The following is a 19,236-nucleotide window of genomic DNA, read 5'->3' on the forward strand; positions in this document are numbered from 1 at the left end:
ACCAAATCAATATTAGCCAATTATCAGTAAAGGTTGAGGCCACTTTTGATGTGGTTTTTCCAGGAAATGTTCTATTTTTCTGCAACAGCTTTGCAGCTGGAGTGAATTTTAATGCAATTTGTCTATTGGGGGCTTCTATTTCTTTCTCATAATTTAATGATTTTAGCTCAGTAAAGCAGAGCTCTGCATGTGCACAGCTACACTTGCACACTCGTGTAGCTGTGTAAAGTGGCAGAGAAGGGTGAGTGGATAGAATTTCTGTGTAATCCTCTAAAACTAAACACAAATCCACAAAGTAACAGTGCAATGCTAAAATATAAAGGTATGAAAATAAGCATAAATGGTGAGAAGAATCCTGCTTGTGTACTTTGTTGAGGTATTTCTGGCTATGAATAAAGCTAATATCAAAGTGATATAAACCAGAAGTCATTGTCCTTAACTGTTTATTAGAGACCTTTTCTTTCAATTTTTTTTTCTTTCTTTTAAGGAGGAGGTCATGACAGTTACAGCTTTGGATAAAATATTTCAGTTGATTGAATACATATGAAAACTAAGTGGTCTTCTGCACTAAATTCTATTCTTAATAATATTTGCTTTACCCCTTAAGGCCTAATTTTTTTGACCACCTAAATTTCATTGTGACTTGAACACACCCTTTATTTGTTTAGTCCTGAATTTCCCTCCAGCATTTTTGAAAATGCTTTCTCTGCTTTTGTGCTTGTTCACTTATTTTCTTAGCTGATGCTGATATATAAGTTGATCTGTGAAAAAAAAACAGTTCTTATCAAGAGTTGACATGGTTGAAAGGAATACAAAAAATGGAAAGAAATAAGAAGCAAGCGTTTATTAAGTAGTGTCCCCCTCTTCTGCAAGTAAAACTAATCTGCCTTCTGAGTGCAGGAGCTGTGTACGTTTCACATCGATGTCCAACACGTTCTTCAGTGCTGGCTGGAGGGTCTAATCTTTCCCAGAATGATCAGAGCAGTGCAGTTCAAGAACAAGGATGAATATTTGAATAATCACACCACAATGTGAGGTGACCCTCCGACAGGGGACTGACCAGATACACATATGGATTTTGGGAAGAAGCTCTGATGCTCTTTTTTAACACAGCTGTGAGAAGAATGTGACTAAGACCCGGTAGTCTTTCTGGAGTATAGCTGGCAAAGGAAACCATGAGGAGAAGAGAATTTAACACATGGGTGTAAGGGAGTCCGCTTCATTGATGCGATCTGAGGGGAATGTCTAATGACTGGAAGAATCAAACTTGGCAATGAAAACACAAAGCTCTTTTCATCAATTCTAAAGCTGCAGATGGTTACCTCCAGCCTTGCCTATTCAGTGTGGGGTTGTATAAAATGGCACTTTGGTGAATACTAATAGATCAAAACAAAGATTTAATAACATAAAGATGTGGTGTTCATTTTTAAATGAGGATACAGGTCAGTGTCTCAGAAAAGAGTGAAATAAGTATCTTTATGTATGGGTCTAAAGTCTCTGGAGATTTTTAACTGCAAACATATCTTTAGTGTGCAGATTGTATTCAGTACAGGGCAGCTATGCAGGGAACAGGCTAAAAGCAAGATTTCTGAATTATTATACTAATTGAGCCTCTTTGCAACATGCAAATGTTGTTAACTAGTTATCTCCCTTTTAAAACCATACCTACATATATTTAGCTGAAGTATACATTGTAGCTTGTATGCGTTCAGCTACTTGTTGTAGAAAAGAATGGAGCTAGTTAATTAGAAATTGGAGGCAGAAGCACTTCACAAAAGAAACAAGTTGTACATTCACTGGGACTTAAAGCTGTTTGTTTTGGGGGAACCACCAAGTCTTAGAGAACGTGGTTGGCTTTATTTTAAATTTGAGAGAGAGATTTCTTTCATTTTCTTCTTTCAAAACAATGAATATTATTTGATTTCTTACTCTATTAAGATGCTATATTTGATGTTGAGACTTTTCTATTAAAACTATACTGTGCTTTTTGTTGTTGTTGGTTTTTTTTACTTATAAAATTGTATTCTGGTACATGTCAGATCAAAACATTAAATACTGGAGGCTAGGAGTACAATTTGATAGGTACTAATAGTTCCACTGATTTATGCTGGTAAATAATTTAGCACATGTCAAAAGTGGTTTTCCTTTTAATGATAACTATTGTGCTGTCAGCTACTATGAAATTCTGCTGAGTTTGAATAGTTGGTAATCTTTTAATATCATATGGGAAATAATTTAACTGGTGCTGGCGTTTTGAAATGTAAAGTAAGTCCTGGTGTCTTGTTGAAGAATGCAGATACAGAGCTAGTTTCTTAGTTACAGCAAATTGACTTTGCTCTGCCACACTAAGTTGCATTCATTTGTCCCACTTAAGGGTATGACCTGTAGCTTACTGAGAAACAGATGCTGGTGAGTACATTCAAAAGACAAGTGAGTGAGGGCAAGGTGCTGAGAATCTTATACTTGTTATAGCAATCCACAGAAGTCAGTGGATATCAGAGTTTGTATGGAAGGACATGGAAAGCAAAGGAAGATGACTTTTGTAGCAGTCTAAGATACCAATGCAAATTAGCAAAGGTTCTGGACTTTCAGAATTGGATCAAAAATTATTAAAGGGAATTCAAAGTGGAAAAAACTCCTTGATGAGGACTGATGTGTTGGCTGCCTCATACAATGATTAAAAGCAGATTATAAGCTCCATGGGGCCCATAAGAGATACACAATCTCCACAGGCAGGGTTTTATGGTGTTTAGGAAACCCACACTAGCCAGATGGAAGATTCCCAGACACGTAAAACTACCACATACCCTGAAGAATTCTGCAGAGCCGATGCAAATTTATTTGGCATACCAGACATGAATAGGAACATGAGAAAGTCCAAAACACAAGATCTAGTAACAGTCACTCATATCACATGCGAAAGTATTACCATAGAGTAGCAATAACAGACAGTGTGAATGTACTGGATTTAAGGGCAATAGGCTGGAGTAGTGTGCTTTAGTCAGTGAGGAAATCAGACTAATTGAAACGTGAAAAAAGTCATGCTTGATCTAACTGAAAGCAGTACGTAGCAGGGTCAGAATTTATTTAAATACTTGGAATTCTGCACTAACACCAGTGATTCCTCTCAGAAAAATTCCCCTCAGACTGCACTAATATACATGGTGAAATGATGAATTAAACAGTCTTGCAGAAATACCTGTTTGTTCTAATAAAAAAAATTGAGTAAGCCAATGAGGTTATGTGCAGCCTCAGAAAAATTCAACATATAGACAGAAATCAATTTTCTGGGTCTGAAGGAAATAAAATATGGAACTGGTATTCAAATCTAAGGTGAGCTGAACAAATTCAGTCATCGTTAGCATATTCTCTGGACTGCTGTCGTTACACATTTCTGTATCACTAGTCAGATCTTGTTTCCCTTGGTAAGGCTAATGTACTATTCATACTGTACAAAAGGAAATATGTAAGTTTTAGAAAGCTGAAATTAAATGTATTTTCCTTATTTGATTATATTATCTTTATTGAATGATGCCAGTTTTTTAATTGTGCACTTCATGTTGCAGTCCAGGTAAAATTTGCAGGCTGTGATGGAGGAAATGCCTAATAACTCAGTACCAGTAATACTGGTAACTTCTCAGCCTAAAGAAGAAAGGGCTTGGATAAGTATAAGCAGAAAACTTCTAACTGAAAAAATTATAAGACAATTGACTTTTTGTCTTTTCTGCCTGGATTCCCTGGAGACCGACATGGAGAAGCACATGCTCAGTCAGAGTGATGCATGCTGGTTTCAGAGATCCGTGCAGAGCAGTGTGACCTCAGACATTTCTTTCAAAAGTGTCCTTGGCATCTGCCCTTATCCCAACCTTTGTTTCCTAAGCAGTTGTGTGGGAGCAGGGATTCTCCTCCAGGATGTGATAGAATGGATCTGAGTTTCCTCCTCCATCTGTGGCAATCCTGGTTCGGATCTCCTGTGCCTCAGAGGAGCATTTTAGCCACACAGGTCTGGTCTGGATGCTCCCTATTCCTTGCTTTGAAGCAGTACTGTGTAGCAGAAAACAGTGCAGACTGCTTGGATCAGAAAGGAGCAAATAATGTACTCACCTCTGAGAACAAGATGTGTTTCTGACACTTACCTTTAGGGTTTTTTCTCAGTTTTATCCAATGCCTCTTGAACATAAATACAAAACCAGTATCTGAACTTGCATCTCCCATTTTCCAGGTGGGCACCCTTGATCGCCACCCACAGAATCACACCTTCAAGTCTAATAGCATTTCATATGTTTCTTCTGTAGAAATTCACAGTTTCAGAAAGTGTAGAAGTCTCTTCATCCCTGGAGTGTACTGCTCTCTGAGAAGTGGCAGATGTGGGTTAAAACCAGGTTTTCCTTAGCTTGGCTGAATGCTCTAACTGAAAGTACTATTTTTGATGTTTGTTTTGGAAAGGAGGACTGGTAGCACTGCTGTTATCTTTGTCATCTTAAAAGAAATTTGTGGCCTCAGTTTTAGAGAAGGCAGCATGAGGACTTCTGGACAACCTGGAGCAAGACTCTAAAAGCAAGGGACTGCCCTTAGTAGAGCCGGTTGTGGTATCAGTACTGAAAGTCTCATACAGTTATAATGTATGATATTGCCAGAGCAGATTATGGGATATCCTTCTCCTGGATATTTTGGGTGTCATAAATTATAGTGAGGCCTGTAGCATCTGACAGTTTATGATCAGTGCCAGTATTATGTTCAGTGGTGCACTTAACAGAATGAAGACAAAAAAAATCCCAACCAAAGGGAATGACAGGTATGCCTTTTGTGCATTCCTTGCACAGCCAAGATATCCATTGGCTGCAGGGATTCCAGTTTCACATGGATGAAGAATGCAAAACTGCACATACAGTCTAAGTCAAGTATTTATTTTCTTTTTGCAGCTATGGTTTACTTTTACTTAACCTCTGTACATTGTGGATTGCAGTGCAGATATTGTTTTGTTAAAGTATGGGTAGTTACAATATAAACACAAATATTTATTGTCATTTGAATATTTATCATCTCAGCCTTTCACGAAAATAAAAGCAGTGCTGAAACTTCATTCTCTCAAACACTAAAATGTATTCTATGAAAGTCAAATGTTTTCAGAGTCAACATAATCACAGCATCCCAGTTTTTGACCTGTGTGTTCATTTACAGTTTACTTATAGCTGCTTCAGAGAGATGGAAGTTTGTAGATTACAACATGGTTTTATTGATTTATCAGTAGCAAAATACACTAAGTCTACACTCAGTAAACTGGATCGGCTAGCTCTTGGGCTTGTATTGTATAACATCAGCTTGTTGTGGAATACTTCAGAACAAAATCAGAATGTTGGCATAGTTAACTTCAGTGGTGTAAATCAGACTTGCAAAGACTAATATTTAGTAAGACCAATAACACAAACAAATTAGATTTTGAAGTTGTTTGCCCAATAGGAAGAAGCATGCTGACACAGTATTTGTAAGCTTATAGTTAACTATTCTATGACAAATTATTAAATAACTTTGAACAGCAGATTGAGTGCTCCTTGAAGAATAGCAAGAAAACTTTTTCTCAGACTTGCCTTTTTTTTCCAAGATGATAAAAAGAGTGTCACAGCAAATACTCATTTACTTTAATATTTTATATCCAAATAAAATAAGTCCATGGCATTTACATTGCCGTTACTAAATAGTATTTGGTTTGTTTGCAAGAGTCATTTATTTGTGGCTTGGCTGAAGGAATAAAAATAAATTTGCGGTTCTTTCTGTTAATACTCATACTGTTTCTTAACATATGCAAAAGATTGAATACTGTAAATGTATATGCAGAAGCTTGAAAAGAAAGCCCAGACTTTCTGAAGCTTCTGAATTATGTATAATCTTTTACAGAATTGATGGGATAGTTCTTTACAACAAAAAGAAATAACTGACTAAGCCAAAAAGGTAATTAATTTTAAGCAAACTGGAAATCATTTAAATTTTTCCACTGCTTAAAATTAAGCATACCTTTACTAAAGCAGGGGCTAGTTATCTGAGAAAAAAATTAAAGTTCATGTTTCTGAGCTACTACTGAGCCATTAATTAACAGCCAGATTTTTCCATAAGGCTTTTTTTTAAAACACAGATTTTGTAGAAGGGCACCATCAACTGTGTTTATGAGAGCTAACAACAGCTTTAACCCCATCATTGCCACTGTTGCTTTATTGGCAAGTTGCTCAACTTTCTACATTTATGCTGTGATGTAGGTATAAGGATATAGATCTAAACACTGAGCTGTTGGAAGGCATAAATCTTTAGGACCAAATTTTATCATTTCAGCTTCAGATCATGGAATTCTTACCCATAGAAAGTATCAGAATTCAGCCTTTGAATGAAAGACACTGTAGGTATTGGAAATGTGTACAATAAAATTATTTTATTTAGCACTTTTTTCTTTGCCTTATAATATATGCCCAAATATATTAGTATATATTCTTCAATGAATAAATACTATGGCAGAATACTTTCTGCGGGGAAGATATATTAGTATAAGGTAAAACTGCTGGTTTTCCATAAGCAGACAACACAGACTTCCAGGATGTATTTGGCAAGAAAATCCAGGAGACCCTTGCCTATTCATATCAGCACAAACTTCATGGAAATGTAAGGATACACTGTAAGGAGCAGGCTCCCATGTCAAGATTACTCCTAAAAAAAGAGAACAGCTGTGACACCAAATGTGTGGAAACAGTACTTGTCAGTGCTAAAAGTAATTCAAGCTTGTGGAAGAAGGTATAGAAAAGGTTTTTCTGGCACAAATATAAGTAGTAAACTTTGCATAAAATTGCCATATAACCTGTTGGATTCAAGATGGAGTAATTAAGGGAAATTTGGAGATCTGATTAAATAATCTGATGTGTATCATTTGGCTTTAAATATGCCAATATATAATCTATTTCAGCTATTGTTAATTTTTTATCTCTAATATCAGCCACATGCTCAGATGTGAATGGTCCATCCAATAGTAAGAGCCTGGTCTTCATGATATATTGTAGATTTCAATGTACTGAAATACAGCATAGTTGTTTCAGGGTTTATTTTTCTTTCTCAGAAGCTCATTTATTTTTGGCAATCAGTGTATGCTGTCCTGAGCAAGCATTTGAAAGCAAAGGAGTGATACCTTGGTGGCATTAAATCCAGCACAGAAGCAAAGTCCTGATTTTGTATTATCCTGTAATGTGTAGCAATCTACATCAATGCAAAGTAGGGTGGAATGCTGTCAAAATAGACCAACTGTGTTTACCGCTCACTTTTCCTGCTGCTAGTGATGGCACAAAGTGAATAGTAATGGTGAGCTAGCTCATAATCTTCCAAACAGAAGGTAGAGAGCAAACAGTTTGACAAGATTAGTTATTGTGGACCACAGATAAAGGCTTAATATTTTAGCCAAGGCCTGTGTAAGCCAGGTTTATTTTGAAATATGTCTGCTGTCAAGAACCCAACTGGCTGTATTTGTTTCTAAGTTTAATCATATACAGAATTACTCTTTTGGGTTGAGAAGATGCTGAAAGGGATTTAATAGGAATGCTTGTTTGGTGACAGTGCTTTTCGGAGGCAGAATGGTTTGCCCTGCCAAATTTAAGGCCTGTACATTTAATGGAACATACTTTCTGGAGAGACATTACAAACAGTGTTGGGCAGGCAGGAATTGGCAGCAGTGCCTGTAGTGATTAGATTCAACACTGTGGTCTACCACGGCTTAGAGCTCACTGATGCTGCTAAATCAGTCTCTAAGATGTGTTTTAAGACCAGAAAGGACCATTAATACAAGTCAGTGCAGCCACCTGTCTGACAGAGGGCATTGAATTTTACTCGGCATCAGGTTCAAAACCATGGCTGAACTCCAGCGTGCCATTTAGAAAGACACCCAGTCTCTGATCCAAAAAGTGCAGAGGGAACTTTGTTAAGAGAGAGGCAGCCTGTGCATTGGAACCACATGTAGTCTTTATCATGTGATAGTTTATGAAGGAATTGTTACAGACCATTAAATTCAATGGGCAGTGATTTTTAGTGAGATGATAAAAAATTATTGTTAAAAAGACAGGCTTTTGAGATGGCAAAAATAATACCTGAATTGAGGAATAAGGATCATTAAAAATTTGCTGAATCAGCCAGGAGTAAGAGGGTGATGGCTGTGTAGCATGGTAGATAGGTCATGCATTGCAAGGTCATACCCTTGATACCAGGCTTCAAACCAGTGAATACTTACATATTTTATTCAATCAGAGCAGCCTCAAATTTTGAAACTGAGATCAAGCCACCCCAAACCCCAGCATTAGAACAGTTCTATTCCCTTGAGAGGGAAGCAGCTGGGGTCCAGTTCCCTCATGCCGATAATAGAGCTGAACCGGTTTCCTCCAGCCTCTTGAGTAAATTATCCTATCCAAGTGGCTGGTTTCTGGGCAAGACCAGTATCACAGCAGCCTCTCTTCTCTATGTCATTTGTTTCCTTGAATTGACAGAAAATGCTTGAAAACGTGTACACCATTTAGAATTTTATGAAATTTATCTGAGAGGAAAACTGAAGGAAAGGAGAGGGAAAGGAAGAGAGTTATTTTATTATAAATGAAATTAAGTGAATTTGTTTGTATGACCACTCACCAAACAATCATTCACTGAACTCTGCTGCTAAACTGCTTGCAATGGTTTTGTCCAATGCATTTTATTTATCTAATATATTTTCAAAAGCTTGGTTTCTAAGGGGAATTAGTGTCAGCAAAACACATTCCGCAAGAAGCCAGAAATCATGCAAGTAAGGCCATCTTCATAGCCTGAGCCTAATCTTATCTACTGGAAAGATAACCAAGGGTTATAGCTTAGGTTTATAAACCTTTATATAGCATTTCAAAATCCAGGATGGTTTTGTTTTTATCACTTAACTCCTCCATTTGCAGGTAGAAACTATTGTTTTCAGCTAGTCTGTATATTGCTTTGCAGATTAGGACATGGGCTACTAGAAGGGTGCCCTTTTCTGTCAGTTGGGTGTCCATTTTGTGTGTTTCTGGGGCATGATTCCTGGGAAGGTCACTGAGACTGTGTAACTGTCATGTTCAGAACTTGTGAGTAAAGGCCACTGCTGTCCTTTGGAGTAAGTTCCTTTGGCCAGAGATGGAGCAGTGTGGAAGGATGTACCAATCTGTGTGGATCTACAGTTTCAGAGTTTTTACTGATCCCAGGCTTCAGGTTAGAGCGAGACTTCTTCAGTAGAATACGTGAAAGAGGGGAGCAAGCCAAAAATGTGCATAAGATTGAGCAGTAGAGAGTAGCAGGTAACATACACACCGATCTGTTCAGCTCCTGGGCCCCCAGAACCAACTTCTCTGTCAGTTAGGACTTTAAGTAGATTTTAAGTGCTTTATGGAGACTGAGTCTAAAACCAAAGTTGTTTTTACTCACAGGAGTAAGGCTTTGCTAAAAGAGCAGATTGTCAGGCAATTCAGGAGCTGTATAAGAACGTTCCACATAACAACAGAGGCTCCATCCAGGCATTGACAGCTGTGTGCATAGGTGACGAGGGAACACAGTTCGAAATAGCTGGAAGAGGAGTTGAGAATGGTTGAGAATTTGTCTTGGGGAAGACTTGCCTAGAAATGTTCCTGTTTAGGTAGTTTTCCTCTAAAAATGAGGATCTTCTTAAAGCTTAGCAATATGTTTAAAAGGGCATAATTAAACCTGTAATACCATAGCAGCAAGTCCCTTATGGAAATCTTTTTATTTCTGTATTAGAACACAGATTCAACTGCTTAATTCCAAATTTATATAGAGAAAGCATTAAGCCACTGCAATTCAAGACTCTTAATGTTGTCTCTTTTGCTAACTTAAAAATAGTGATGGACTGGGTGTCCCTTTCCTAAATTGTGTGTTTTATTTAATTTTTCCATTTAATGGGAGCATTTAGATCAGCATTTTGGAAGTATGTAGAATAGATAAAGAATATTTCTAGCCCTCATCTTTGTGCTTTTCATCAATGCAAGTTCCATCTGTCATGAAAAGCACTGGATGTTTTTACTTCTGGATATATGCAAATCAAATAGAAATAAAACCAAAGTTGTACCTATCCTTCTGAATCTGTAGTTTTTTCCTCTATTTTATGTCATTTTGTACTCACTTTGCATGCATGCATACAATAGTTGTGTAAAGAATGCTGATGTGGCATTTGTTGAGAGAATTTATTTGTTAAGGGACAGATTTTCTAGAAGTATTTGAAGAACCAAGAAATAATGAAGGTCACGTACTGTGGTTTTCAAAAATTTCTAAGGAAGAAATTGAAATCTGAGAGAATGGGGAGTGAGCCCTTAGGAGTCTTTGTAGAGCATTCCAAACGGTGGGTGTCTGTCCTTGTACATTTGGACCCTCAGCACTACAACAGAGTGGCCCACCCACCATATCATTCTTCTGTCTGATCTAAAATATGAACCCAAATACTTTCTTCCTAAATGACTTGTTCAGTTGCTTCATGAGATGCAAATTCAGTGAGTGTCCATGCTTACATCTCAGAAGAAAGTGTCATGTTGCAAATTAAATTTGTATTATGAGGACTTCTTCCCAAGCAAAAAGACAAATGTCATTTGTTAAATCTTTGTCTTAGAATACAATCAAATGTAGTCAGTGCTGCTTTCAGTTAAGTAAAATTTGGTGAAACTACACAAAGTAACGGAAGTTGCTTTCTTCAGGTCAGTGTCTTCCATATTTTGAATAGAACCCTGCAAACACTGAGACTAGTTCCCAGCACCTTCTATTCTTCTGTTTAAGTTACCTTTGATCTTGAGGTATAAAACTATTACTGCAGTTTTCCACATTAAAATACTCAGTCTCCAGAGGGAGCTGCCTGCAGTATCCCACTGGGCTGGGCACAAAGCCTTATGGACAAGAGCTGGCTCTGCCACCCTCACCCCTCGCAGGTAGCACCTCACTGGCACAAACAGCGTTTTTAGCTGCCTTTTATTACTCATAAAGAAAATGTTGCTTACTGTGAGTTGGGATGACAGAGTTGGGCCCTTGGTGAACAAAGAGTCCAGGATTATCATTCCAAAAAGCCCCCTGAGGCCTGTATCAAGAGTTATTAACCACTGATTCAGCGCATAGCATTATTTTGTAGGCTTAAGTGGGATTTCAGTGGTATATTGGGTCTTGTTTCTGCGCAGGGGTAAATTTTGCCCTCTGTTATTTTGTCTTATAAATAGCTGTTACAATTTCTCTTTTACATTACTGCTTAAATCTCTTTCAAAGGTACAATATCCTCCTCCACTGCTACCTTTTTTTTTTCCTTCTAATAAAGAATAAATAAATTTGCAAATCCACATATGACTGAAACAAAAGGCAAATAAGCTCTGCATGGTTTGTATTTGGTGAGGAATACCTCATTTTGATGATTTCAGTCATCATTCATTTGAAAAGCAGAAACTATGATTGTTAAGCCTCATTATTTTCAATGAAGCCTGACAGTTTCAAGGTTAAACAGAAGACAACTACTTTCATCCCAGTGGTATTTCTCTTCAAACATGGGCAGCTCTTCGCTAACTTGTTCTGCTCTGGTGTGCAGTGCCATTCCTTGGTCACAGAGTGGTGCACATCTAAACCCAGTCGTAGGACAATGAGTAAGCAGTGACCTCCAGCTTGTGTTTCCCCAAAAGGAGCCTCAATTACTGAAGTCATTTCACACACACACACACACATTCCCCCCCCCCCCCCCCCGCCTTGTATAAGCCACACAATATTTCTTTTTAACTGAACAGTGATTTAAATAAGCCATGATCTCAGATTTTACAGGTTTTATGCTGTCTCCCAAAAAAACAATTTTCAGCCCAAACCTTCTGTTTGTCCAAACAGTTTGAAATATTTCTCCAGTGCTTTTATGTCTCTGAAGCACATTAGAGAGGGTGATAGTGTGAAAGAGACCTCCAGGAAGAGTTAAAATGGCTGAGAAAGCTGCCATGGTTCTGAATAAACATGCTATTGAAAGAGGACTAATCTGCCATTGCTTTCTGAAATTGCACATGGACTGACAACTGATGTAACAGGGAAACTTCCCAATAAGAGAGGCTGACGAAACTGTGACCTGTCAGTAACTGAGTTAAAATCCTTAGAACTCAGAAAACATTGATATATCCACGTGAGAAAACTTCCAGGAGCAAATAACTTGTGAAATCCCTGACTTTATACTTGGGTGGGCTGATGGCACTGAGTTATGGCTGTTTGGGTGCTGCCTCCATAAAGACAAAATGCAGTAGATGTTATTTTACAAAACTGGGTGAAAATTCACTAGTTGGTTAAAGAAAAGTGACTATTGGATAACTGAAGGCAGAGGAGTACCTAAGCAGCAGTTTTTTACCTGTGCATTCATTCCCTCAGAGTCCCTGTGGAACAGCTAGAACTAGCTGAACTTTCCACATACTTTTCCTGGTGTCTGATGATTACATTTGGGTGGTGAATTCTTAATCTCATTTCAGGAATTAAGTCACCTGGTGAGTACAATGAAAGGTGTAGCTTCATCGTGCTTGGTGGTTCCTGGAAAACAAGAGTGTTTCAATACGTACCAAGCACATTAGTCATGACTTGTGGCAATAAATCCACGTTAACTAGTTTATGTGCACTGAAGTTACTAATGCATTCATGAGATAAAATGCATTTTGCAATTTTGATAAAGCTGTGTTATTTTTATTTCCTATCTGCATTTCTCATGTTGTATAATATATATTTTTTAAAATCATCTTTTCAGATAAGCAAAATAGTCAACTTTGTAACAAGGAATACAGCTATTTGAATCTGCAACTCTGTTTATCCATTGTAGAAGCTGTGTGTATAATATTCTGGACATGGCTCTAAAAGTGTTCTGCTACACACAGCGTCTGCTTTTATACAGATAGTTTATTTGTGGGAGACCTTTCATTGAAGGATACCATAAAATACAGACAAATTGAAGAAATAGCTTGAATGCATGATTTCTGGAATGCTGAAGATAAATGTGTGTAGATGCAATATGATGAACAAATGTAGTCCTTTGCATTTGCCTACATACTTTAACAAAAGAATGATCAAATTAAGCCAGTGAGATTCTAAACATGTTTATAGCCTGTGCCTTAAAACTAAGAGGTTTGGGCAGCTCTCTATCCTACTTATTTAGACTGTTAATTTTTCTGTATTTATATTGACAAAAGAATCATGCAGGCCACTTTCAAAATATCATCATCCACGTCCTCAGAAACTTGACTTGTTGAGTATTTTGAAAAAGTTTTTGACATAAAACACATGGGCTTTTAGACATAAATTTATAAACTGGACAGTAAAAGTATCTGTTGGATAACGGGCAAGATACTTTTTAAGGAGAAACAACAGTTAAGTGCTACATTTAACAAGAGCCATGGACAACTCATATTTTTAAAAGTGCAAAAATTAATTGTCCTGCTTACACCAAAGTGTATATGTACCACAGGATTGCTGCACAGGGTTTTGTGTTAATGCCATACAGGGAGCTCAGATACTACATACACTACAAAGGAAAAGTGAGTTGATATATATCACTGACTGCAGATGGGTTGGGTTGTAGGTTAAAAAGTTTTTCTCAAGTTGTCTGCATTTTCCCTTAATGTCTGTCTTTTACAGTAGTGCTTTGTTTTTGAGCGTGACCACCACCAGGACAGCTTGGTTCAGTGCAAACACTGTCTCTTTCAGCCAGAACATTCCTAACATTAGCTTCCTTTTTTTTTCTCTCCTCTCCCTCTCCCCTGCCCCCTCTCAGGTTGGAAAGGCTGGTGGACGTCCTGAGGAAGAAGGTTGGAGCAGGGACCATTAGGACCGTGATCTGATTGAAAGCTGTAGTCTAAGGAAGCTTTCACATCTGGTGACCAGGCTGCTTCATTCAGCACTGTGTAAACACTGAAGCCTTAACTTAGCAAACAGTTGTTAGAAGTGGGACACTCCAGCGACATTCCAAGCTGAGATAAAATCAAATCATAAATGTTTAACTACTTTGCTGCTGAGTTCTGTGATTTGTTGAAATGTTTTGCTGCAAACATGTATTTGTTTCTAAGCAAATGCATTGTGGCATTGTGTATTGTGAAAAATTATGTAGATGCTTATTTTAACAGTCTGTCCTCTCAGTGTTAGTAGACTATACTCTGCTGCACAGCTTGGTCATTTTTTTAAATACTGCAGGCTTTGGGTTCAAAATGCTGCAAAGCAGTTTCAAAATTTAAATCCCTTATTTTATTTGTGAGACTGCAAATAGTCCAGTATTTGTATGTTAAATATATTAATTGATAAAGTAGGTTGGTGTTCAAGAAATATCTCTGGCTGGTATATTGGATATTTTTTCCTCCTTACTCATAGTCCATTGAATTGCAGGTAGTAACTGTGGCTACATCAAAGGGCAGGCAGGATAAATGTATAGCTTTATACAACAGTTGAATAGCTTCTGCTAGTGCATGGCATTTTCAGTGTACATTAAAAAGAAATTTACAGTTAGGTTTCACTGGAAGTACATCTTAATAAATTGCAACATGAAAGCCTTATGGCATTGTACAGTATCTCAGACAGTGGAGAAAGTCTTGTATTGTTTTTAGTCACTCCCCTGTCCTTTTCCATGAGGAAAAAGCTCTCAGATATTCAGAAAGAACCTTATAAATTAAAAATCCACCTTTTCAGTGTTTGCCTCTTCTTATCCCTTTCCTACAAGATTTTTGTCTGCTTCTTCTAGACCTCAGATTGCTCTGCAGTGCAGGAGTACCATCCAGGCTGGGTTTGAGGCCAAACTGCCAATCCTCAGTTTTTTGTACTCATGAAGTGCCCTAGGACTTAACTCAAAGGCTGAAGCATAGAATCTTACTGGGAGGGGAGAAACTGGGGGCTGAGGAGGAAAATTTGGGGTACCCAGACATTATAGACCTTACAGACACATGCGAGTTGAACTTAGAGTTATGTTTGTGACCCAACCATCTCCCTGTATGAACTGTCAGGTCAGCACTCATATAAACCTGCTCAAGAAAGCAGCTGTAATCTCTGAGTGCCCCAAATTCAGTAAAGAATCTCAGCAGCCAGCTGGGCTTTAGTCTCTTCTCAGGACCAGCCAACTAAGGCAAGGTGGATGTAGCTCCTAAGGCTTCCACTTGCCTGCTTAGCTTTGTGTTTAGTGTTGTTACATGGTCTTCGCTCTTAATGCTTGCTTGTACAGATGTTGTGATAGTGCAGTCTATCTGGAGAAAATAAAATTTTAATTTTTAGTGTAGAGAGAGGAATTTTAATGTCTGTTTTTTCTTTCAAACACTTTAACGTTAAACCTTCCTCATCTGCAGACCTAAGCCCCTCCTAGTTTCAGTTGACCATACCTAACCCCTTGCAGGGAGATACAGCATCTCTCTGGGCCACATTTACCCAAGTCACTTCTAGACACTTCTGAAGTGCTCCTTTTTGACCTTCGGTCAATCCTAAGCTAGCCAGTGAGTCTGGAGCCACTCCCCCACACCTATTCAGTGGGAAGAAATTGTAATCCTTCCAAACCGGAGGATTGCCACCCCCCAGGTTCCAGCCCCTTCACCCTGTCCCATGTGCTGCTGTTCAGCTCTTTGGGTGACTCAACAGCTCTTTGTCCTGCTGTCCTCACACAGCTTTGTGCATGAAGCAGATGACAAGATCTCCTGAGCTGTCAGTGCTACCAAACCATTTCTGCTGTAAGGAGGTAGTGACGAAGGAATAAAGACAAAAATGTAAGGACTACCATGCTGGGCTAGACCAAAGCCCAAAGACTGCCTTTGGCAATAACAAATAGAAGATGCCTAGGAAAGGATATAAAGTCAGCCTAGCACTAGTGACCACTCTCCCAACTGGTATCCTAGAAATTTGTTAGTTAGAGGCTTTCTAAGCCAGAGGTGGTGTCTTTGTATTTAGCAGCATTTTTTCATAACCTGTTTTTTAATCCATTTAAATTGTTTGTATCTACTTGTTCCTTTCACGAGGTCTTGTGCAGTTAATGATGCATTGAGTGAAGAAATACTTCCTTTTCTGTTATGAACCAGCTCTATTCATTTGCTTTCACCTAGTTTTTGTATGAGAGAAATGGTGAGGAACCATTCCCTGTTCATATTGTTTCCATGCCCCATGTGATTTTACGTATTTGGCATAATTTTCCCTCACTTTTCTTTTCCAGAGGGAACCCCTAGTCTCATTTAAAGGAGCTGTCTCGTGTTTTCAATTGGCCTTGTCACATTAATCTGTTTTTTTTCCATCTCTGCAGTTTTTTTACTGAGATGGAGCCAGATTTGTGCCTACTGTTCAAGACATAGACAAAATGTGACTTTAATGGTTGTCATAATGATGTTGTCTGTTTTATTCTCTGTGCTATTTGCAACTGGTTTTAGCATTGGATTTCCTTTATGACAGATTATTTATTGGTGTTAATATTTCTGTAGTAAAACAACAACTCTAGATCTCCTTCCTCAGTTGTAATGTTCAGCTCAGAGTTCATTGTAGGTTTTATGACAACAGAACTGTTTTCTGAATAACTTAGCATTTATGGTTGCTGAATGTCACCTGTTGTTTTAGCATTCCCTGGTGACCATGAGCTCTTCTTCCATCTCTTTTCACAGCTCCTCTTTAGCACTCACAGTAGCAAAGTATCATCAGCATCTCCATGCTGAATATGGTGATATGAAATACTGCCATCTCCAAATAACCCCCTCTTCAAGGTGATTTCTTTGTCAAGTTAAACATGGCCTCTGGGACAAAGATCCCTGTAGGACAATAAGGTAGCTTTTCCTGTGAAAATGAAACATTTATTCTTACACATTGTTTTAATCTAACTTTGAACTACTTATTTTTCAGTGTAAAGGTCTTCTCTCTTATTGCTTGGCAGCTTTGATGAGGAAGTTGTTTGCTGCTTTGAAAATGCAAGTTTACTAAATCAGGGCTTGTGCTCCATGCATGAATGTGCTAAGTTCCTCCTTCCCCTAGGAGTGTCAAGAGCTCCTCACCTTTCCCCAAGTATTTCTGCATCCAAGTGAATAATCTTGTGAATGTAGGCTTCATACAGCCTGACTGTTTGACCTCCAGCCTCTTGTGTCCATTGGCTTTGTTTGGAAAAGTATGATGGGCCATGCAAAAGCTATCTAGCAGGCTTGGTGTCAGATATATCTGATTGCAGGTAATACTTGATTGCATAAAATTAAGTGATAGTTTTACTTCATAATTTTCCTTTTGACACCTTGTACCTAAGGTGAAAAAATAGTTCCTGACTCTGTCTTTTGTCTTGCACCAAGCAGCCTGGAATTCAGTGATAAAATTTAAGTTAGGGTGTTTTGTCATAACTGACAAATGTAGATAAATGTATTTGATTCATAATTAAATCAGATGTGTTGATTTTTAAAATTCAGCTGGAAATGTTTTTATTCTTTGGAAAGGACCTTGAGAAATTTACTGTGTTGAGAGTAGAAACCTTCAAAAACAGTTGGGTTCTCCCTCTTCCTTGCTAACAACCTGGTGTGTGGTCTTTGGCAAATTCCTTAGTGACTATCATTAAAGGTATGCAGTCCCTGAAGGAGTTCCTGGGCTCCTCCAGGGAGTTTGCAAAAATATCTATGTGGCTAATGTCAAAACACTTTCGCTTCTTCACCTGCTGAAGTGAGCAGCAAAAGTCACATAGGTCTGGTAATGGAGGCCCAGCCTTTAGTGCCCTCAGCTGAGCTTCTGGTCCTGTTGAGCCCAGTCTAACTTTAGCCTTTCAGTGTAATGAGGGCAGGAATTCTGCCCTGGTAGTAGGAACGGGCAATAATGATAACATGGGTTAATGGGTTTATCATATGGTTTATTCATTGAGAACTAATTGATGCCTGTGCAAAGCTCTGAAATTGAAAAGAAGTCTGCTCCTATACGGCAGAAAAATGCAATTTTCACTTCTGTCCTAATAAATGTGAGAAAGATGAGATTGCATCAGATTATGTACTAGGAGTAGCAATTCATTTCCCTCCCGATGGAAAAACAGTTCATGATGAAAGGTGGCTCACCATAGGTGATGCTTATGGTGACAGTTGTAATTACTTGTCAAATTAGGGTCCCTGCTGCCTTGAATACTTGAATACAGAGATGCTCAGAAATGTTCTTCCCCTGTAAGATTTTGTGTTTTTCTCTTGGTGATCCTGCAGCACGTTATGCATTTGGAGCCATTTCTGGTATATGCCAGGGTAAAATATGTAAATAGCATCATGTTGGCTCGGGATAAGAGCATTATTAATGCTTTTCAGCACTGTAATTATATTCCTAGTAAGCCTTCCCTAAGCCCTCACTAATTAACAATATTGTGACAAATCAACTTTAACAGAAAAGAACTGTGGACCTTTAGTCTTTTAGTACTATTTTTCATGCAGCCCACAGGCAAAAACTGGTGGTATGGCTTTCTGTACTAGTGTTGGGAAAACTGCTGATATTTGAAAAGTTCAAACCCAGCTCAGTCTTGTTAGTGGAGTCCTGTAGCTGAAGACTGATTCCTCTTCAAATATATTCACAGCAAAGTAAGATTCATTGGTTAATAATTAATGTTAAGGAATATTAAAACTGTTTTTATAAATAAGCTATCATATTGAAATGGTTTAGTGATGTCAGTATGTTGTCATATGCACATTTATTTATTTATTTTTTTATTCCAAATCAGGAACATTTTACAAGATTGACTTTGTATATATTCTTACAAGGTGATCAAGAGTTGTGACATCTTTAATCCATGTACACAAATGAACTTAACTAGCTAAATGTCAGGATTTCTGTGTGCCTTTATTTCCTTCAATTAGAATAAGGCTGTTGGTTTTGTTGGGTTTTCTTCTTCTTAACTTTTACCCCTGAAGATTTTCCTCCCATGCAAGAATAAACTGTGAGGCGCATGAAATCACTGACTGGCAGTTTTTCTTGCTGCGATCGCAGCATTACATGGGCTGACTCTTATCGCTGTACCATTTCACATCAGGTCTGCAGAACTGGACTTTCTCTGTTTGTTCTTCTCATGCATTGGTAAATAAAATGTATTCACAAGTTCAAAAAGACAAAGTAGTGTTCTCATATTAGGTCAATTATAAGTCAGCTGTTGAGCTTCAGTGTTCTAAACATTTCATTCTTCAGTTTTGTTGGGAGCCCACGTGTTCTGGGAGGCTTTTAAACAAATACTTGAAATGGTTGAAAGATTTACATTGCCAGTGCCTAGCTAAATATGTA

At 38.1% G+C, this 19,236-nt stretch overlaps 1 protein-coding gene across 4 annotated transcripts in view; it reads left to right on the forward strand.

Annotated features, from left to right (window-relative positions):
* The window catches only part of MIPOL1 (mirror-image polydactyly 1), a 187,311-nt gene extending 168,398 nt beyond the window's left edge, over positions 1 to 18,913 (forward strand). For all 4 annotated transcript variants that reach the window (XM_069017836.1, XM_069017839.1, XM_069017837.1 and 1 more), the window contains one exon: positions 13,784 to 18,913. In XM_069017836.1, the coding sequence (XP_068873937.1) occupies positions 13,784 to 13,850 (67 nt within the window). In that variant the 3' untranslated portion in view covers positions 13,851 to 18,913. The remainder of the gene's footprint in view (positions 1 to 13,783) is intronic.
* Positions 18,914 to 19,236: the final 323 nt, after the last annotated feature.

The sequence above is a fragment of the Aphelocoma coerulescens genome, chromosome 5 (genome assembly GCF_041296385.1).
Source record: "Aphelocoma coerulescens isolate FSJ_1873_10779 chromosome 5, UR_Acoe_1.0, whole genome shotgun sequence".
NCBI classification, from domain to species: Eukaryota; Metazoa; Chordata; class Aves; order Passeriformes; family Corvidae; genus Aphelocoma; species Aphelocoma coerulescens.